This window comes from Ambystoma mexicanum, chromosome 1p (assembly GCF_040938575.1).
Source record: "Ambystoma mexicanum isolate Mex_15411 chromosome 1p, UKY_AmexF1_1, whole genome shotgun sequence".
Classification (NCBI taxonomy): Eukaryota; Metazoa; Chordata; class Amphibia; order Caudata; family Ambystomatidae; genus Ambystoma; species Ambystoma mexicanum.
In genome coordinates this window covers 804,928,410-804,952,064 of record NC_090921.1, presented here as the reverse complement: position 1 = coordinate 804,952,064, position 23,655 = coordinate 804,928,410, and the positions used below count along the sequence as shown (strand labels likewise).

The window sequence follows — 23,655 nt, the reverse complement described above, 5'->3', positions numbered from 1 at the left end:
CGTAAGGTTAAGACAAAAATCACGGAGCACACAAGCTCCATTCGGAATGTAGTATTGACAACTGCTATGGTGGGACACTTCCAAGCAGCTGACCACAAATGTGATGAACTCAAATGGACTATTCTGATGAAAATAAGTGCTGAACATGATCAAATGAAGCTTGAAAGATTTGAATCACACCTCATATTCAAAACAAGAACTCATTAACTTGGGCTGAATGACAACATTGATTGTCACCTGATTAGCTGAGTGGCGATTATCTGTACATTGTATATAAGTATCAATGCGAGTTTTGAGAGTATTGTCAAGCTACACTTACATATAGAGTACCAACCGAGTTCGGGAAGTGGCTATTTATTGCTGGTTAATCAAGAGTAATAAGGCTTCAAATACTCTATTTGTATGTTTTGAAAAAAATGATATATTGTTATTTATTCACATTTGGATGCTTAGCAGCTATACATCTTTATCAAAGCAGATGCATTGGGTGAGCTCATAATGGCCTATGCATTTCGGAATCAAAAGTCCTTCTTCAGGGCCAGCTCATTTAGTGTACTCATATGATCCGATCGAATAAAATTGATAAACGGATCTATGACCCACAATTCACAAAATATATTAATTATTAATTGTCAGCAGCAGTTATATGCAAAGGACGTGAATATCAAATTAATTCAGGAAACAGCAAAAAGCAGTAGGGTGCCGTCAACACAGTACGTTACCATGATGTCATGTCCCCCCACATTCATGTTACAAAATCTGTCAACCATGTAGATAAATCGTAAATTACATTCTCGTTCGAATGCCGTAAATTGATGGCACTGTTTTTAATTATATATATGCAAATTGGTGCCAACGCACATCAGAAATCAAGTATAATGTTAAATAATTTCCAACATATGTAGAGATAAATCATAGATACATTCGTGCCCAACCATGATAGAAATGCCGGTGAATCGGTATTTCCGTAAATAAGCGGTATAGCAAAGTAAAAGAAAAGAAAAGAAAAGAAAAGGGGGAAAAAGGCAACAGTTTAGTTAGTTTGAATGTTAGTGCTCGGTGTGATATAATCCTGGGTGATGAAGAAATGCACTAACCTGAAGGTGCGATTAACATTATTTCAAGCTGCGATGTAGCGGCCGGGCAAATGTAGTACAAAAACAGGTTGCTGGCCGCATTAAAGCTCTGTGGAACACATATGTGTCTTGTTATGAATAGAAAGTTATAGTGTGCATACGAGTACTAAAGATCATCATGCTAAAGGGAGGATATCGTGTAGTGTGCGGGAAGAGAGTTCTTTAACTAGCAACGATATGCGATGAATCCTCGAAGGACGCCACGCGAATGCGCGCTTTGTGTTAGTGGTATTTAAGGTTGTTGACATGGCGTTGCCATGGGGACATCTCAAGCCACGTTGAAAACAGTGGCCATGTTGTAGTATCTGTTTTAATGTGATAGAGTATCTATAACGTCAAGCGTTATTCATATGTACAGCTCATATCGTATACACAAGCCTACAGACTGAAGATAATATATGGCTGAAGGGCAAATTGGAAATATTCTCGACTTTGAGGTCGACGGATACAATGTACGAAAACTAGTATTTGGGGGCTAAAATGTTCATCGTGTTGTCGCGTAACTTCGTAAATGGTATCTTCGTGATAAGGTAACTCCTTCATATAAATGAAAGAATCCAATGCTCTTCTAATACGTAAACCTGAACGGATATATTATATATTCTGTAGTAAGAGAGATGGTGTCCAATATTTGGAGAAAATGGGTGGTATCTTTAACGTATATACTTGTTTATCACATTGAAATGGTGACTGCTTCCAATCAGTGACATGGGGCCTCATTACGACCTTGGTGGTAGCCGTGCCCTTATTAACGGCACAGCTGCCACCGGTAATTATTTTTTACCGGGTCCCAGGAAAGGGCAATAACCGTGTCATGCCGACCTTGGCGGACCCAGTAATTGCCCTTTTCTGGGACCTGGTAAAAATTAATCCCCATTCCCTTTGAGCCCCATTGGGCTCAATGGGAATGGTGAGGATGCTTACAACGGGCCTGTTAACGATGTGCCTATTGTTAGCATCCTGGACTGTTAGCGGGACCTGCTAAGGACGCCTGGTCTGACTAGGCATTCCTTAGCGAGTCCCGCAGCAGTCCTCGTAATAGGGCAGCCCGTAATGAACAGTGCCGGTCCCGTACCGGCACCGTACATTACAGGACCGCCAGGGTCATAATGAGGCCCATTGTCTCCGTGTAGATCCAGTTATGCCAGTATACGTGTGTGCTAACATCTTAAGGAGAGCGCAAAACCCTCCAGTCACCTAGTGTATTGTTTTTGCTCCACAGCCTGCGATTTATGACTTATGACGCGTTGCAACGTAGGCCAACTAGATGTAGCTGGACCTTAATTTGAGGGTCGACTATTAGACAGGAACTACGTGAGCAACTGCTCATATTAAAGTAAGTGATAGTGTTTTAACATGAGCTAGTTAGATATTTTGTGGCTGGCACTATTGACAAGCAAGCACTAATTACAATCATACTCTATGCTAAGAAGAATTAATGAGGTGTATATATGTCGTTACAGCACCAAGTCGGAATAAAGTTGTGAATGCCCATTTAGATGTGAACTATTTGGAATACAAGACACAACACCATTCTTTTGATGCACAGATGAAAAACTGTAAAAGTAAGTGCTTCTCGCTTTGGTTGTCGTGAATTAAGTACACCCACTAGCACATATCGTTGTGTACCATTGAAGGAAGCTAACCAGGGATGCATGGCTTATGTTTTCTCTGGGAATTACACAAAATGTACTCTTCCCAGCCTACAGCCATTAACTCGATAATTATTCGAAGTAAGCTTTAGGATTAGATCTTAATTGGAAATAATGGTCTTTGTGCGGATGCATTTGTAAACATAAAGCAGCAAGTAATTAAAGTTGTTTGTTGTGTGTTTTGTGATGCAGATAGCAACGCTCTCCACAGTGAACCACAGCACCTATGGAATTCAGTGTCATGAGGAATTGGAATATATTGAGAGTTGTAGTTTAGTGATCTAATGACATGCTATCCCATTATTCGAGTGGGTTAAGGTGTTAATAGTGAAAGAGATTATATCCCCTGAAGAATTTCCTGATATTTTGAACATTGAATTAGGAATGAAACATGTTGGGTTATAATGTACACACCTACTTGGAAGGAGCGTGGCACTATTAGTCATTCGATTGACAGAGGTGGTTTACTATAACGAATAATAACAAGCACAACCGGTCTATAGTTTTGTGTATGTATTGCAGTTTTTCAATATGTTTTGTGGTCTTTGTGTGTATTGTTTTTTCTGAACTGTATGGCTGAATTGTTTTAATCGTTGATTGAATTATGAAATGTTTAATGTTTTAGTAAGCACACGTCACGTTTTGCATTGCACTTTATACTTGCCCAGCACTTTTGAACAGGTCTTTAGGTCGTATCTTTTCATTGTTGATGATAGTAAATTGAATTTATAATTTGCATTTATAGTGGGGTAATTGTGTTTTATCCTCCTCCAGGATTGTTACTTCCTAAATCATGAACAGTTGTCTACACACACATGCTCAAGGTCCGTCTACTTTCTGGGGTTCGAGTGAACCTGGGAGGTTTTAGGGTGATATTTTGGGGGGTTGTGTTGAGGGGATGAGGCATAAGGTGAATGCAGTTTGGGTGGCTGCAGTATATGGGGGAGGAATCTGGCAGTGGACGAATGGAGAGTTCTTAGAGAGAGAGAGAGTTGAGGTCAGAAAGAATCAGCCATGGGGGGTCTGCGATGGTGTTGCAGATTGGGATGAGTGGGAGCACAGTTGGCCTCGCGGTGTGTTTGGCCTGGTTCCTGGAGTTGTGTGCATGGGGTATCTGGAGACCTGGGGAATTTGTGACAGACCCAGTGTATTTACACCAAATTACCTATTCCTGTGTATCAGCAGTGTGGTGGGGGATGAGGGCTGGTGGGATTGTGGGTAATTCAGTGGGGGATTGCAAGCCCTTAGGGGGTAAAGTCTGCCCTGAAGCTACACCTTTTTTAGCATGCTCCCTTATATGAAAGGGCAGCTCTCCTGCACGGCCCCCAGTGATGGCCCCATGGTAAACTGGGAGTAAGTGGACCCACCTCCCGGGGCTGTGGAGTACCGGACAGTCTGTGAGCCAGAGGCCAGTGTAGGGAGGCATTTTTAGGACTCCTGGCTAGTTGGCACTAGGTTCCATCATAGTTGGAGGTAAGTGTAGGTGGCTTAACCCTGAATTGCTCAGTGCTTCGGGCCCTCTGTTCAAAACTGGATCATTGATGGGTTGAAGGTGTGGGTCTACTGTTGTGAGCGCGGGTAAAATTGGGGAACACATCAGAAGTATTTGGCATTTCATAACGAGCCGTGCCATCATTGCCCCTTTCCCGATGTGGCATGTTGCGGTTAATATCTGCCAAATGTGCGTAACAGAAAACAACGCTAATTTCCATATATAATGATGTACCATTTAACGACTTATGTCCGACAATTGTGCATGAACAATGAAAGGGTATTGCACTGTATTGCTTATTGTGTTGTTTTTATTTACTATGCAACCAGTGTTTTGTCATGTGATGTCTTCCAAAAGTGCATGTGGGATTATGTGCCGTTTGGCATGTAGTGTAATTATCTGGCAAATCTGCACGTGATTCGTTTGTGGGGTTTTGTGGAGCCTTCGGGTCTCATCATGAGTTGGGCGGTAATCTGGCGGTTATACGGCCGAGATACCGCCCAACACAAATAGCATTACCGCTACAAGTACTGATGATGCTGTTAATCCTCATTCTATTCAGAGTCCATTGGACTCTATGGGGCATTTTTGTAAGCGTAATTAGCGTGCGCTAAAAGTGTCTCGCTAACTGCGCCTGAAAATGGGCGCAAAGTCAGTGCATTTACCCCCAGATCAGAGCTGGGGCTAAATGCTGCCAGACTCGAGATTGGGCGGACCCTTAAATGCAGCAGAAATTGCGTTACCTCCGAATTGAAGGGCCACCGGCTGACTCGTGATTAGCCCGTCTCCACACAGAACCATCTTTCTGGAAAGGGATGTGCATACTGCTTTCTCCACGTTTAGTGCAGCCCCACACGATGGACGCCTGGGTCCCACTCGCAGGCATGGAGGACTATCAGGCTCCACTGGCCGATAGGGCAATGCCCAACCAAAAACACAAAATGCTAGTGTGTGCCACTTTTTTGGCCAATGTGGGCCAGTTTGATAAGTTACTTCACCTTGCGGCTATTTGTTTTGACCAGAATTAATCAATAAATAGTCTTTAAAATGCACAATTTACATCCCATTTTATCATAAAACTCCCCCTTGGGTACTACTCAAACGGCCTGTCACAAAAGGAATGAATTGCCATTTGCAACTGTGGGCCACTTTTTCATTGGTGCCCACGACAATTGTATGCCCCCGTCCGACCCTGAGGATTACAGAGTACGCAGCATATGAAGCTCATGGTTTAGTGTTGTTATATGGTTCGCCTCTGCTGCAGTTATCATGTGCCGGAATCCGTAAATGTGTGGTCGAGTGTGGGGTTCATCTCATCTGGTGGGGTGCACTGTTTGCCATCTGGGTTTGGGCTGTGGTCTCTTTGTCTCCAAAGCAATCTTTGGATGTCCGGATGTCCCATGGCATAACATATCTATCACGGAAGGATTGCATTTAGTCTATGTTTATATTCTATACACATTGATCCATTAGAGAAGGAACTCACGTTAAATCAGGGATCACTCTTCATCTAATGTACAATCTTTGTACACCAAGTCTCATCTTTGGCATCGAGTCTTAACCTTGTAGCCTTTCAGGTTTTGCACTGGGGTACTGACACCTCTCTTTCTCATCTCCCTCTTGTATTCCTTCCAGTCACATGTGCATTGTCAAATCGTGGCTCTGACACCTCTGTCAGTTGGCTTGCCAACAAAGATTACTCTCTGGATTTGTCAGGACGGAGGTTTAATAACCTTACCTTGGCATGGAAACCTCCACACTTTTAAGGGTCTCTTGAACACATCTCAAGGCTATCACACTCAATGCACATACTCTGTGGGCCTCATTACGAGTTTGGAGGTAGCCATGCCAGTTTTAGCGGCATGGCTACCCCCAAACAGGGTACCGGGTCCCGGTCTCGCAAAAGTGGATTTACCGGGCCATTCCGACCTTGGAGGGCCAGGTAATTCCCTTTCGCTGGACCCGCACCCAATAGGGCTCAGTGGGAATGGGGAGGATGCTAACAACCGGGCCCGTTAATGACAGTATAATGTACATTATTTCAGCCTTATGTACATTTTTTCAGCTTCATGATTAACTTGCATAAGTTTAAAACTGCACTGTCATTTGCTCTGTAATTCAAATTTACCTGGCCTTTTCCTATATGTTTGGGCTGATTTTGCCACATAAAAAGGCCTTAATTGAGCTAGGGACAGTTAGCTACAGTCTGTTTCATGACCTATCCAGCACATCTAGCCTCATAGACAGAGCTAGGCTGCTGTCATACTGAGCGTGATCTGTTATATTCAGCTTTCCTGTTTGTTTTCCTTTCAAAGTTAAATGTATTTGTATATTACCAAGATGTTGTAACTTTTTCTGTGAAATGTTTCACTATTTTCTTTCAGAAGCAATGTTGTAACCAAATGCAGTTTACACAAGCTTTATAATTCGCTTTCTTTTTATCAATAAACAATTACACTTGTGTTCACACTACTATGTCTTTGTTGTTTTGTGTCAATAATATACTGCACAAGCGAAGTATGTTAGGTGGTATATGACAATTTCTTTACTAAATTATATGATTTATTCGTGACAGCTACTAGTAGAGTGATCGCTAGTAGCTTTTCAATCAGTTGTCTAATTTTATTTACACAGGAACACGCTTTCGTTTCATCCCACACTTTGGATGCTGTCATCTATGGGGACATATCTATCTTTAACCCAGTCACCACTCCCCTCTCCTGGTCTGACCACTCTCTCCTATCCTCCCTCTTGGGGCCCCTTGTCCTTTTTCTGACGCCCCTCGCACTGCCAGCCTCCTTCGCTGTCATTCAACCAATGAAGTGACTGTCAGTCGCTGCTTTTGCTTCCAATATCATACCGCCTCCCAACCCTGCTCCTGACTCTCCCTCTGACTCTGTCTTTGCTAACCTGCACCTCTCCACCTTAAACACCCTCGACATTCTTGCCCCTATCCTGAGGATCTGCCTGAAACCTGCCTCTAAATGCAACGGCTGGTACGATTCTGTCCTGCCATCTCTGAAACATAAGTGCAAAGTTGCTGAAGGGAAGTGGCAGACTTCGGGTTCATCCTCTGACAAACTGGCCTGTCGCCTGCTCCAAAGGCAATATTACTTTTTTTTATTTCTTGATTCAATTGTCATGCAAGTTTACAATTGTTTATTCCAGTCTAAAACCGATACATTCTTTGTATCGTGTCCGTGCACTCTTGTTCTTCATTGTCTCCTTATTTCTAGAGCTCTAATTTTTGAAATAATTGTGCTACTGCAATCACGTAAGACAGTGTTTCTCCTTCCATTAGGTGGAACCACCAATCCTCTACGTTCCAGATTCAAAGATCTTTAAAAAGATGACTCATATGGATGTTCCTTGCTGTGGTTAGTCCAGTATAGGATAGCAGCAGATGTCTGATTGTTTCCACTTGTTCTGCATTGTTGCAGAATCGACACTTGTTGGTGGGTGACAGACCTCTTATGGCTCTAATTTCATTTGTTGAAAGGATATTCAAGCGTATCCGTAAAAAAGTGTTGCGCAAAGATTTGTTAGGAAATTTCCTCTCATTTCCTCATATAGTTCATAGATTTTATTTGCTGCTGGTGCTAGGTGAGCCGTCAGTTTATTTCAGGAAGCTGTCGAGATAGTCTGAATCAATCCCACTCTTCTAGTTTTCTTTTTACCTTATTCAGGTTTTGGATTAGCTCTTCTTCTGTGCAGTTTATCTCACCTAATTTGAACTGATTACCTTGCGCCCAGTCTACCAGTATTTTATTCTTTCCTTCAATTTCAGCCTTTACGACATCAAAAATGTTTGTGCGATCATCTATGATTGTTTTTCTATAAAGCATCAAGGAGTTTCTTTTTGCCATCGATTGCAGTGATTGTTGGCTCAGCTTGTGGCGTATTGATGCCATTGAGGTCGATATTGGTAGACCTAACACTCAACGCCAAAAATAACCTTCCAGTCTGAGCCAGATCTACTCCGGGACCAGTGGCATTGCGTCTGATCCATAAATCAGGAATGGAACGACCTTTCCCTTATAAAATTGGATAACTGGGATCATAGAGACGAGACCAAGCTTGTTGTCAATAGCTCTTGCTTGTGAAGTTAGTTTCTTCTCTTTTTCAAATAAATTGGCTTGCATTGGGGCTTCTCGCTTGCTGTTATTCAAGATCACTCCCCGGTACTGGAACTCTTTCACGTGTTCTATTTCAGAGCCTTCCAGTTTCCAATGGAAATCCTCTTTTCTCTTTGTTGGTTTCTCTCAACGATCATGATTTTAGTTTTCTTCTTGGTGATTTCTAAGTAATTTTTTGTGATGTTGTTTGCCCGGTTATTTAACTGGTGTTGGAGTCTAATCGCTGTTTGATCTAACAAAATTAGATGATCTGCATAGAGAAGGCGGGAGACTTGGACCCCCCCCTAGATGATCCGCATAGAGAAGGCGGGAGACTTGGACCCCCCCCTATTGTTGGAGGAACTTATCTAACATTCGGTTCATGGTCATTAAAATCCCATAAGTACGAATTGAACAGGGTCAGGGCAAGGGGGCACCCCTGATTTACCCCTTTTGCAGTTTGAGTTACTTTAGACAGGCTGCCTCCTTTGTTCGATCGTACTCTCACTGATGTATTTCTATGAAGGGATTTTATAGGTTCCAAGATGTCCTCAGGGATTTTCTATTTTCTCTGAGAAGCGGGCCCACATTCAAGCCCTCATCTCTGGAGCCACAATTTTGTTGTGTACGCGCCTAACAAATTATCAATAAATAAATAAAAAAGACTGACAATGATGTCAATACTGAAGATATGACAGCTTAATGGACGCGACCCCTTATGGATTGCAACTTTGTATGAGCCACTAAAAGCTATCAACTTATATTTTGTGAGTTGATTTTTCTAAAATATCAAATTTCAATCCATGTCATGCTGAACAATTCATTAAGTACATTTCCTCAACAAGATTAGAACAATACAAAACAAGCATTGGCAATGACAACAGTTTTGGCTTTTGTGTAGCATGTGAAAGACTACCGTGATGGCAGCAGCTACAAAACCGTGTGAAAGCACAGGTGAGAAGATAGAGCGCAGGGGGAATGGGCGCGCAGGGGGAAATAAGAACGCAGCGAGAATGAGAGCACAGAGGAAGGAGAGAGCAGGCGGGGAATTATACTCACCCGCCCGCTTTTTCTGGTATACTTATATGTCCTGTGTGCTGATCCTTCAACACAGGTGGTCAAAAACATCTCTGTGGCTAGTTGTCAGTGGTACAAACTTAGAAGGTTAGGGTTGACTTGTATGAGCCTCGCCTTCCGTTGGTTTTTAAAAACAAACAATTTGTGAGGCTAAGTTTTGAGTGGGAAGGAATGTGACTAACTTCCTTTTTAAGTATTTTTATGCAGCAAAACGCTATGAAAGCAGTGATGTGCAACACCTATTCAAGTGTGTTGCATGCATTTGAAAGCATGTAGTTATTTTATAGTGTCCACAATATATGCCAGCACACTACTTTATCGTACAAAAACAGTTATTGTCCAAGATCACACACTGTGATCAAATGCTGTTTGCAGAAATATAACAAACGGCCAGCTAGTTCCAGTAGACAGCATAACCCCTACTCTAAATGTCCTGTACAACCTAGATGGAATAGGTTACTTTCCACAGCACATAATGCTTCGAACTGGACATGTTGTCTTCTGCTCCATTGGCTGAAACTCTCGACAGATGCTGATCTAAAGCAAATCGGTCCCATAACTCCCGTGGGGCCCTAAGTAAGACACAGCCCAAGCCCTGGAAAAATGCCTCTGGACATAAGGTACCAGGCCAGCGGAATCCATCGGGATTGCAACTGCAGACATACATGACATTTCTATGGAGATCTTTGGAAGCTTTGCATTTCTTTATAAAACCACAACCCTGAAGTGGCTTGGAGCGGTATCTGGTTCACCCCCACTAAACAAATGCTGGCATCTAGCACACATTATACATTTCATTTGAACACACACACACTTCACATACACACACATATACACACACACACACTAACTCACAAACGCACGCATTTCATTCACAGCAAGCTGGCAACAAACACGTTTTTTTTTGTTGCAAAAATTACTTTATTTTCAGGATATTGGTTGCCACTTTTATTTTTCGTTTGGGATGGCGGATGGAAGGGGGATCTTGGACACATGACGAGGGCTTACACGGCCTCTCATTCGGTCAGGATGCCTCAGGTATCCAAAACTAAAAAAAAAGCAGTAACTCATATGGATTTGGGTTTAATGTATTCTGAACACCCTCAGTCCTGGTTGATTGCCCTTGACTGCATTTTATTGTTTCCTGACATAGGGCCTCATTACGAATCAGGCGTTAAGGGGTTAACGGCGCCGTAAACGGCGCCGACCCTTAACGCCTGATTACAAGGTCCCTTAGCGCCATGGTGATTTTAACGCCTGCTTTTTGCAGGCGTTAAAATCCATGTTGCTAAGGGACCATGGTGCTAATTACGCCACCGTAATTTATGGTGGCGTAATTAGCGCCTTCCCCACTCCCATTATGCCCTATGGGGCAAAAATGGGAATGGGGAAGGGTAAAATGGGAAATGGGGATTTACCGCCCCACTCACCTTGGAATGGGGCGGTAAATCCGCCATCCACCATGGTGTAAACGTTGTTTACACCATGGTGGTAAAGGTACGACCCAGGCGGTAACTTTCATAAAAATACAGAAATAGCGCCTGTGGCGCTCTGTCCATTTTGTGCACATTGTATATGGTTGTGCGCCGAGCCGCTTGATTATCACAGGAGTGGAATATTCAGCGCGGCGTTACGGCCCCTGCAAACATTGATTACACTCTCCAAGATTCAGGGAGGCTGACAGGGATTCAAAGGAGGGAATGTAAAACTTGAAGCTTCCACATTACAGGGAGGGACACCTCACTCTATAAAGCTGCCAATATTTTGACAGGCCACGTAAATCGTCCCTATCGGTTCAATTCCATACCTTAATTTTCGTACCAGATTAATTGTGTTATCTAGAGAAATTTAGCACGCCTTAAACATGGTGATTGGATCCGAAGCCTTGAAGTGCAGACTGCGGAGTGAATCATTTCAGTGCCAGTTTGGTGTATTTCACGTAAGCCGTGTGCGAGAGGCGTGCCTAATCTCTAATCTTTATGCGAGAACACTGCTGGCCTCCGAGTTGCCTTTTACGGGGGCTTTGGATGCTCTGTTTGAGTGATGTCTTCGTCGATGATAATGCTGTATTCATTTACAGTGATGATTGATATGGGAATAGATACGGTGTGACTGAAAGCAACCTTTGTCGATAAGGAGGCCAAATACTCCAACCGTGTATTGGTCTGAATTCGCTCATTGTTGGAGACATTTCAGTAGGGTGACCAGTAGGGTGACGTCCCGGGTTTCTCCCGACAGTCCCAGGAAATAGCCCTCCAACCCAGGATCCTGGGAGTTTTTTAATTTTATTGGTCTCGTTTTTTTGCCAGGACACAATTTCGAAATCCCGAAATCGGGCCCAGCGTGACTCTTCCTGCGAGTGAATTGGGGCGTGAATGCTTTTCATGCCCCCATTTCCTCCTCCTTCCCTTCCCCGGCCACTCTCCTACAATAAGAGTAGTGTGCCTGTGAGCAAACGGCTCCCTAACCCCCACAACAGGACAGCGACATAGAAGTGGGACTGCAGTTTCATTTGCATTTACTTTAGTCCTACGTCTATGTCTATGACCTGTCCCATTCTTTTTTTTTTTATCTGGTCATCCTGCCATTCAGAGCTGTATTGACTTGCTGTCCAAATGTTGTTACTTACCTGATGCGTTCATTGTCTAAGTGGTACGAGCATTCTTACCGAACATGGCTTTTCCCAATACTGTCCCGAAATACATACAGCGTGCTATCATCCGGTGCATATCCTGGTGGGAGTTGTGATTCCACGAGATGAAGAGCATTTTTTTTTCTTTACGTGCTGATTGTCAAATAATTTGCAAAGCAGAAAATTGCTGCCGTTTACCTGCCGCCCGTTTATTTCTCTGCCGAGGGAGCCAGCCGGCATTAAACGCCTTTTGGCTTACTGCACAAAAACCCAGACTCATTTAAAAGTGGAAAAGTTTGCTTTAATGTGACAGGCCACAGCTTACAATTAAACGCTTACCTGGCTCCATGGCCTTACAAACTAAAGACATATTTCAAACAACCAATTAAATAATTAAACATTCTCAATAATTAAATAAAGCCATTTCCGCCCTAACTATCCCTTGGACCCTACCGTCTCCTTAACCCTTTTCCAGGCGTCCCGCTTTCTCCCCGGGGCCATGCCCCTCCAGGCTCAATACCTGTTCCCCCGGGGTGGCCCGCTTGTGCAAACAGCACCACCCCATCCTTTCCCGTGTCCTTCCCCCATTGTGCTTCCCTCCCCCCACATCAAAAGGGGCCATGCCCCAGGAGCCCAGGACCACTTCAATACCCCTCAGAGTCCCCTCTACACCAAACTCCCCCTTCCTATGACCTGCAGTCAGTCTGACCTGCTACATCAGCAACAAAATGTTACAACTTCACTGATGCCCCGTCCTGTCACACAAAACTACCATATAATAGCTCCTTAACAGACCAAAAAACCCTGCAAGAACTTGACATGGGACGTAAAAAACCCACGCAGAAAACAAGTACAATGGTCCCCCATCCCCATTTAATAAAACCAGACACCAGACCTAACCCAAAATGAAGGGGTGGGAGGGCGGGACAATCAAAAAGTCCAACCGTCGCCTGCCTCCCGAACCTTCCCTGGCCCTTAAATACCCAAGGGAGGCGCTCTGCCCCCCACGGCCACTCGCTGCCCGTGTGCAGCGCCAAAAACCTCCCCGGGGGGAAACACTTTGCGTTCCCCCTGGGGCCCCCCTTGTAAACGATAGCTTGAGCTGAGTGGGAAAAGCCTCAGCTCAAGCTATCGCACTTCTTGGTTCCAAAAGTAAACGAGCTTTACATGCAGACACCCATTATTTGTTGTTCTTTTTTTTTGCATCTGCTTTGGTGTAAACAAGAGTACACATATATCTAGTGTATTTTAATTGCTCTCTGAAACTGCACAACATAACCAATACAATACAACAATTTGCATCAGGGAACATTTTAGGGAAATGCAGGCAAAACAATTCTCGCACAAAAAAAATGAACCAAGATCTTGACAAATGCCCATAAATGGATGTTCACCCTTGGCGATAGCCCAGAAGCGGTCACTTAAAAAGGATACATGATAAACTAAACAGCCTGTTTAGATGCAAATGGGAATTGCATATAACGTAAGGCCATGCCAAAAAAAAATGGCTGCCCTGGTAAACAAACACAAACTGAAGAACCACTGACATCACTCACTGCACAGCCAATCCAGTGCTCCTTACATTAAAAACACTTAACAAATCCCCCACAAGTCACTAGATGTACATTTTCACAGCCATTTTAAACCAAAACGAAAGTATTACAGGAAACTGTTTATTTTTAATCGAAATACTGTGAAATGTGTAACATAACATAACTTGAAAGCTGCTGGAAATATATTTTAAAGCATCAAACAAGTCAAAAACCTTTTTAACAACATTAAAACATGGCAAACGCCATTTTGGAAGGAAAAAATTCACAACACAGTAGAAATTCTGTAGAAATTCTGCCATAGAGTTCAAAAAGAGGTGTGTTGTGGGCAGAGATTGGTGGGAATGGGTGGAAACCCCTATTAATTTCACTTAGCGATGGGCGTTAAATGGGTAGGACACTACCATGTATCCATCCTTATATGCCAACCTGCATTGAAAAGCATTACAGCAAACCTGCATCCAAAGCCCCTGTTTCAAGCTCTCATGTTAAAGCTCTTATTTTAATGACAATAGTTTCGGCTTTATAGTTAGCGCTTTCAGCGCCAACTAATAGCCAAAACTAAAAATGAACAGTGAACACGCATTCATGCACTACACCATCGCAACTTCAACAACAACTGAAGGCAAATTACAGTGATAGTTTTCCAAACATTCACCGCCAGATTTTTTCAAAAACTACTTATCAGACAATCTGCCCGCCACATCGGTATATATTGGATATGCCTACACATTTCCCCACTCCACCCTATTTAGCATCTGGTTCCAAACCTGTAGGTTGTGACTACATGAGTTCACATTTTGATAACATGAACTGGAGTACATATTTTTAGAATTCAATCTGTGTTGATTCCCAAAAAGGAGCACATCAAGCAGACTAGGCCTGTATTACCAAAACGTAACACCAACCGCCAATGCAAAAATGCATTGAAGTAATACATATTTTCACTGATGCAATAAATAGAACATGTAGGTGCAAAGTTATTGTAATTCCAACCATATGCACTCAGTGCATGTAAACTCTGAGAGTCAAGTATGGGTTGTAGCAGCCCTTTGAGCTGCACATGACCCCAAATCACAGAGGCTATGAGAACAAAATGGACCCTTATCTCTGAAAAGGAAAGTACTCCACCCTTTTCTTACTATTGACCTTAACACATGTACGAAGTTCCCCTTTGATGCTCCAGGGCATCTTATTTATTTTATTTATTTATTTAAATGTTTATAAAGCACCACACGCCTGTGGGCCTCAGATCTTTTTGACAACTGTCCCAGAAAGACATTGGGCCTCATTACAAGTTCTGCTGTGCGTGTAAAACGTGGTGGTAGTTCTGCTACCGACACTTTTTTCCAACACGGAATTACCGCTATTTTTACTGGACTGCCACACGACATCGAATGTGTACTGCAATGGACCATAACGCTAATGTACACATTGTTTTAATGCACAAACGGGTACATTCTGTAGTTGAAGGTAGTGAGAAGGTGGGCGTCAGAGACACCCACTATTGACTCCTGTAGTTTGTCACCTGGCACAAGCATTTTTTGTTATATCGCAAGAAAGTGCTTTCGGAGAACATGTTTAAGAAACGCCTGTGGAGTTTTTAAAATGTTTTACTCCTTCTCTTGGATAGAGGCGACAATGGGGTTATGAGATATTTTAACTCATAACATAACGGGATTTCTATCTGGCACATAATTAAACAGGGGGTAAAAATAAGACATATTCTTACCACTACCCCTTGCTCAGAATGAGTGCCTCAAAGTTCTTTATACCACATAAACACTACAATGTTAATCTTTCACATCATTCTTCAAAATAGTTTTGGCAAAATTCATTTCAATTAAGAATTGAAGCACGGTCCCTTCCTGGCATGATAGCTCAGAGAAGGAATGCACGTGTAACAAAGATCTGTGTAACATACAAGCTCACATTATGGACTGCTGAATGGGCCAATCGGGTCTTTCATCCTTCAGTGATCAATAGAATAAGTACTATTAGATTGGACAGACATTCTACAAAGTATTTCATTTTGAAACCAGTCCACTTCATCTGCATACGCCATGCTTTTATGAATCTATGCTTTTGAATGTATGCGTTTATGCTCTATTTAGAATTCTGAACAAATATGACTCCTGTCTTCCCTCCCAGCCCCGCTGCAGCCTTTGCAAAACATCTACATGCGCCAAGAATAATGGCCTAGAAAAGCGAGCAAAATATGACTGCAGACTGAACATATCTTGCTGATATAGATGAGTAACCTCGAGGCCACGGGTTCCAGTCCCTCTAGGTGAGGTCATATATGTTGCAGAGTTCTGTGCACAGGCCCCAGGTGCAACTCCAAGTGAGATAGCCAAGGGGCTGTATCAGGGAGGCCAATTTACCAACATGCCTGGGGTAGCGGAAGTGACATCACACACCTAATGATATCACAGGAACTTTCCTCTCATGACCTTTACTCCTAACGACATCATAGGAACTAATGGCATATGACTGTAGGCCATAGTGGCATCACATATGTAAAAGCAATACCTACATTAAGTTTAAGTTTGATACAAAGCAAATAGTCAAAAAGCTGATAAAACTCCTTTTCCGTTTCCCACCATGCATTAACTATGGTGCTGCATCAGAAATGCCATGGGCGCAGTCATGATATGCCAGGGGAGCACCAGGCAGAACTATCATAGACCAGTACAGCCTCATATAGCCAGTTTACTGCCCACTCATGCAAGTTAAATTCTCATGTGCTAGACATGGTCGCCAGGTGTTGTCATGGTATGACACATGCAGTGTTACATGCAAAGATATTGGTATATTATGCTAAGTGCAGTCTTACATAGAGTAGTGCCATATTATGCAAGGCTAATCCACATACGCCATGTATAGTTATCAAAAGCAAGGAGAGGCCTCATATGCCCAAGTGCTGCCATTTTATGCCAGTTAAAGCCTGATAAGCCATGTATAGGCAGCTTATGTAATGTACAGATGTCCATTCCCTGGTGTTTCTATCACATGTCAAGAGTAGTCTAATGCCTTGTGCTACTCGACCAGTCACGCCTACAGGTGTGGCAGATGTTAGACCCAGGGTCCAGTAGTCATGAATGTCTAAGAGACCCAGAATAGTGCAGAAGCAATTTGAGGTGGATGCATTTTGCTTATAATTAAGGTGCATTTTAGGAGTGAATGTTGCAGCTTCTTGATTGGCCAACTGAAGAGAAATACTTTTTAGGTGATTTCAAGTAGAGCCATTAAGGAAAATAAGAACCAATGAGGAAAGGGGATTTGTCCAGTATCACAGAATTTGGCCAAGTGGATAAGCCAGGAATAGAGACCAGATGTCCTTGTTTCACCGTCTACAATTTACCAAGTAGACCACATCTCTTGCCATCATATATTTAGTTTTAGATCAACATTATTCCCTTTCATGAGGAGACGTTGTTTGTGTTTAATAAACAGGACTTAAAACGCAACAAACCCCATTCTAAATCAACCTAAACATATTTAAAATATCTTTATCAATGCGTGTTGGGACAAAGAAGTGTGATTCATCATCATGTTTTCAATAAAGTGCTTGCAAACATAATGTGTTGCACTGTTTTTAACAGATAACAATGTTATCCAAACAATGGTATCCCGTTTTGCACTATTGGAAGGATGAAATTGAAAGGCTGAGTGGACTCTGTTGGGATTCATTCCCGTGAAAGGCTGCAAAATGGACTCAATTACAAGCAGCAATCAGTTAACTCACTGAACTACTGCCATCTCTTTCTACACACTGTAGAAAAAGAGAGCAATTTCTGAAATTGATAAAAGTGCACAGAAAAAAAGGTCACAGACAAGACACAAAGGGCTAGAGTTACAAAATCACTTTTTGAATGGGGAAACCCCACTGAAAAAAGGCTTTGTAAATCAGGCCCAAAAAGTCATACTTAAGCTAACTAGGTAAGAAGATGACCACGCAGAGACACACATACACACACTTTATGCAGTTAAATACAGCTCCCTACACACAATCATTCTAAAGATGCCATGACAAGTGATTTTGTGGAAAACCTTTAATTTCCTCATGCCAAGGGATAATCTCACAATCCTCCACGATTTCCCTATGGCTTCCACTGCTGAAGCTGATGTACATTTTGAAAATAAGAATGAGACTGCACACTCTTATAGTGTCAAAATGAAAACATTTCATTTCAAGCCAGTGGTGCATTTTTACTGTGCAATACATCACTTTATGGAAACTAAGTGTAAAGGCCGTAGGCTAGCGTTAAAAAATGCAGTGCCCTGAGTAACAAGGGCATGACCGGTGGTAGTGATTGCTACCCCCGGCTACCCATAAATGGCATTAACGGGACATAGGCAGCCACTATAAAACGTCTTTTTGGATCCAAAACTAGCAGAACGATTCATGATTCAGGATTAGGGACGTCATTTGGGGGTAATATGGTCGCCCTTGCTACCGCTGTATTTTTTAAAAAATGTTTATTATTATCTTTTTTTAAAACACCAGGTCTGGGGCGGCACGTCACAGGCCGTAGCGGACTTGCAGCGCGAGAAGGAAGCGCTCAGTAGGTTGAGCTGACCATGAAATGTGGGATGTGTCACATGCCACGTTCAGCTCCAACCCCTTCTCCTCTAGCTTCCTTGTCGGTCATATACAGGAACCAGGAGCCGAGACTGCCCTGGAGTGATGGACCGAAGCTGGGAAAACAGGTAAGAAGGCTTTTTTTTGTGATGTGTATTTTGCATGTTTGAAGTTCGTGTAAGATGTATGTATGTGCTATGAGTCAGTGACTGGTGGGTGAATGAGTAGGAATGTGACAGTGTGTTTTTGAATGTTCTGGGTGGGTGTGTGCCTGTGTGGAGAATGCAGTGAGAGTGGATGTAAGAGTAGGTGTATGAGTGAGTAACTGGTGGGTGAATGAGTTTGAATGTCTTAGTGTGTTTTTGAATGTTTTGGGTGGGTGGGTGCCTGTGTGGAGAATGCAGTGAGAGTGGATGTAAGAGTAGGTGTATGAGTGAGTAACTGGTGGGTGAATGAGTAGGAATGTGACAGTGTGTTTTTGAATGTTCTGGGTGGGTGTGTGCCTGTGTGGAGAATGCAGTGAGAGTGGATGTAAGAGTAGGTGTATGAGTGAGTAACTGGTGGGTGAATGAGTTTGAATGTCTTAGTTTGTTTTTGAATGTTCTGGGTGGGTGTGTGCCTGTGTGGAGAATGCAGTGAGAGTGGATGTAAGAGAAGGTGTATGAGTGAGTAACTGGTGGATGAATGAGTAGGAATGTGAAAGTGTGTGTTTGAATGTTCTGGGTGGGTGTGTGCCTGTGTGGAGAATGCAGTGGGAGTGGATGTAAGAGTAGGTGTATGAGTGAGTAACTGGTGGGTGAATGAGTAGGAATGTGACAGTGTGTTTTTGAATGTTCTGTGTGGGTGTGTGCCTGTGTGGAGAATGCAGTGGGAGTGGATGTAGGAGAAGGTGTATGAGTGAGTAACTGGTGGGTGAATGAGTAGGAATGTGAAAGTGTGTGTTTGAATGGTCAGGGTGGAAACACTGGTGTTAGACGCATCTGAAGGTTGTGTGCCATCATTTCACATAATGTCATGTGGGGGCGGGGTCAAGTGACATCACTTCCTCTGATGCCATCAGAGGTCAAGGGTCGTGTGATGTCACTTCCGCTACCCCAGGCATTTTGGTGAAATGATGTCCCCGTTCAGGAGTTCATTCATTTGCTGAAGAAACGATGGGTAACCTGAAGGTTCCATGTTCCAATGTTAATCAGATAACTCACAGGGTTTATGTTTCTACTGCAGCCTGCAGAGATACATTTGAAGCCTGCTGTTGGCTGACTGCAACCCCATTAAACGCTCTCCATGTTAGTGGGAAAATATGCGTATGTAACGAAGAGATCGTGTGTTAGAATCGCAGCAGGGCCAAATAAACATTGTACACCTCTATGGGAGCATGATAACAGCTAGTACAGGATTTTTAAACCACAGGTTTTGAACATATTGTAAAACACAAGATACTATTGTTAGCCAAAATGATGACCTTCTTACGGTACACATATTTGAAGAGAGTAGTGTCTGGGTACTTTAAATGCTCCAAAACTCTGACCCCACTCCTCACTGCACCAGAAGAGCATAACATAACATTATAGTAAGAAGAAAATAACCAATTGGGGGTTAGTAAGGAGAAGCCTGCTGCAATTCCCAATCAAGATGCATTGACAGAATTGATCTGTAAATGGGACAACGAAGTAAAATATGCAGATGCTGGACTACAAATCAGGACTGTCCACACAAAGAAGTGCAATGGAGTAATGCATCCAATCACATCCAGTGTTATTTCCCCACCTGCTGGGGCAGAGACCAAAGGACGGGGAGCGAGAAGGACCAAAAGGAAATGTTTACAGTTTACAGGAACAGGTCACATGCAACAGCCGCTGCTGTTGCACTACTGCACTGAAGCTGTGTTTGTTAAAGTGTAATATTGTGATGTTTCTCAAGGAAAGGTGGAAGATTGAGTGGAAAATGAACGAGCATGGGCCACAGCTTGTGAGTCAGTATAATTATCCTGGGAATGCTGTGTCAAGGTTATGCAATGGACGGGTTTAGTGGCCCAATAAAACCTCCACTCTGCATCTCCTTTTTGAGTTGCTGAGAGGTAGTGCTTACCGTTGAAGGGGACACAAATCAAATGTGAGGAGCTTATAGTGCTCCGAGGCCACAGAATCTATTCAGCTATCATTGTTTTGTTGCCTTAAAGGTAATATGGGAAAAACATGTATTGCCAATTTTTAACTGGTAAAATGTACACTTGGGGAGGTAAATGTAAGTAGTGATGGTTGCTTCAATTTACCCTTTTTTATTACACTCTGTAACCTTTTCCACATATGGTGAAAATTAAAATGCAATGAACTTATCTGATATAAATGGGTTAATATTTTATTTTACTCCGCCACGCCATTAAAAGTTTAAAAACCATGCAAAAACCAAATATTGCACAGAATTAAATAATGGAGGTAATGAAAACATGAAAATATCCAGACAGTGCAAAACAAAATAAATATTTAAAAATGTCTACATACAATTGAAAAGGCCTTCCGATTAAAAAAAAAAACACTGCTTTCACAAATTCACAAATATCCATCAAAACATTGGTATCTTTAAGGCTTAAAAGAAACGTCATTGCCTCGGCGGCAGTTCTAATGTTATACTTGATAGAATGGTGCCTAAGCCACAATCTTCGTATATTAATGGAATTGGTGCAGGTCAGCATGACGTGTAGCAGAGTTTCAATGTCCCCGGATCCACACACACACACACAGAGCTGAGAGTTTGCAAGCCAACTCATACGCCCGCTTAAAGGTAGGATGCTCACTCGCACCAGTAGAGTGATCCCTCGATATTGCGGGGACCGGCTGGAGGCTTAACAGCAGTTTATAAGATTTCTTTTAAAACAAAATAGACATTTAGGATAAAAATGTCAAATGATAATGAAAAGTGTTAACTCTTATTGTATCATGCATGTTATTCCAGCCACATCAAGCACTCTTCGGTGTCCATGATTTAATCCTTCCACTCGATGCACACAAGTGCCGCTGCTTTTCTCCTGTGCCTGTTTTTCTGGACATGAATAGTTATGATAATTATGTGTTGGAGGTGTACATGTGTAATTCCTCACTGGTGTTGCAACCTAACATGTTGCTGCCCTTGACTTGGAGATACAAACCAGCCAAAAGTCTTCACTTGAGCACCCCGAGCGATACTCTGCTAATGAAAAACGCCTGATGATTTCACATGTGCATTGTGAGTCCAGGCGGAACATCTACCTAAACTTCACGTTGGTCAAAGTGCCACAAATCAATGAAAGCACCTTATATTCCCACTGATTTCAACAGAATATTATAGAAGATGAAGAAAAATGGCCATAGCGAAAAAACCACTGTTTTCAGTATATCTTTGCACCAGGATAATGTTTGCCCTTGGCATATTCCTTTTACCCTCTTGGAAATTGGTTTGAAAGAATATGTTGTTTGCACTAGGACACATTTTGCCCCAGGCTAATTGCACGTGCAACACCACCCATAAATGCATCCAAACTGACATGAACGCTTTGATACCATACAGCTTATATATGAGCCTTCCAATGTTGTTTCGTAGAGGAACAGAGTCGCAGAGCAATACAGAGATTGTCCAAGATCACACCAGTTTTAGGTAGATAAACAAATCAAGTTTGGGCCACTGGCTAAAAGGCTCTAAAGTTGACCACTGGACCACAATGTCTTTGCTAAATTTTCAGCACTTTCAAGTGTAGGAAATCCATCTAAATAGTCAATACAAATCTGCTTGAAATGTGTTTATCATTGTATTTGCAGAAAGAACTGGCATTTAGTGGCAGGGCAATTGTCATTCAGCACCTTTACTTGTTGCAGCATAACAAGTTCATCACACTGTCTGACCTGAAGCGCACCATACGTACACAGCACCGTGGTTTGTAGGGTGGAGAATAAGCTCCATTTTTGCTGAAATTATCCCATCATCAGCCTCACTTTTTCAGGTCATTATTTTTAAGAAACAATAGCTGTGAAAGTCTCTTTCACAATGTTATTCTGTATGAATGTTTTTATACCAAAACCAAATATTTATGATGCCACAAAAGTACAGTAAATTCACAGAGCCTGGCTTCTTAAGTAAATGTTAATGGCCAGAGCTGTGTTCTTAATCCAGACATGGGCATTGCTACTGAACTAGAAGACTGAAGTGAGTGACTTTGCAATCAATGCACGTGATGGAATTGCTGATAAAATGTGAAGAGTTACTTACTTTTGAACTGATGCAGTAGAATCCAAACTCCGATGGAGATCATTGTGTACGTTGGCAAACAACCACATCCTCCACGCGCGGGAGACACCTTTTCAAACATGCCTCTTTGGTGGCTGTTCACGCTTTGATCGTGCACTAACACTTTTTGCTTCCTCTGTCAGCACATCTGTTGCTGCCCAAAATGTCAGAAAGAGGCACCGTGGTGGGTAGGTTCCTGCAAAAGCCCCTTTTGAAAGGACACTTGCCAATTTTACAAAAATAGAATGCTCTGCACCCTGTTCTTCATGTTTTATGTTATATTGACTGAACTACATTGTTCCTTTTTTTAAGACATTTTTAAACATTTTTCTAATTTATGTTGTCCTCAATTTTGTGAACAGCCTTCAACCCAAGAAACATGAAGTGACAGAAGAAGAATTGAATTTACTTTTTCGTTTCCAATAGCAAATGTATATATTTCATAATTCTTAGGTGAATCACGGGGAAGTTCTGCCACATTGCAATCTTGCAATCTGAGGACAAAGGTCTGACAGTGTGTGTGTGTGTGTGTGTGCGTGCGTGCGTGCGTGCGTGCGTGTGTGTGCGTGTGTGTACACATCAGCCTTCTTCCAGCAACTGGTGGGCGACAGTATTATATTGTGATATCTTTTGTCAAAGTGACAGGTGCACCCCAACTTCAAGGACCATCCTAGCCTGCACTGATGGGCGATGAATTAATCATCAGCTCCTGGGACTGCCTTCCTGAAGAGCGCCCAAGGCTTGACAGCGCTAGAAAGAGAACACTACATGAGTTGCCAGATACACTGGGAACCGGAGTGCTCCCTTCAGCTTGTGTTTCATGGCCATATATGTATGCTTATTCAAAGCGCACGGCCTTTTATATGCAAGGAGTGACACACATTGAAAAGATATTTTTACTGGATTCCACACTTCTTTTTAACTTTAAGCCACTTTCAGGCAATGTTCGTCCGTCTTTATTACACACCGACAGTTACTTTTACGCACAATATGATATTACATATTTAAAATGCGAGAGGTCATATGTTGGTTACATTTTGTTTATTTCAACTTGACAACCATTCTTTACAGAAAAACATACATATTAATGCACATATACAAATCAGGATACATGTTGAATTTTCTTTTGTCATCGCCCTCTAACATCTTTTAAACTTTA

The 23,655-nt window shown here is 42.4% G+C and overlaps 1 protein-coding gene across 1 annotated transcript in view; it reads right to left on the bottom strand.

The window, feature by feature from the left end:
• The window catches only part of LOC138581114 (uncharacterized), a 175,490-nt gene extending 152,722 nt beyond the window's left edge, over positions 1–22,768 (bottom strand). The window contains exon 1 of the mRNA XM_069652201.1: positions 22,479–22,768. Within this exon, the coding sequence (XP_069508302.1) occupies positions 22,479–22,578 (100 nt within the window). The 5' untranslated portion in view covers positions 22,579–22,768. The remainder of the gene's footprint in view (positions 1–22,478) is intronic.
• Between the last annotated feature and the right edge of the window lie 887 nt (positions 22,769–23,655).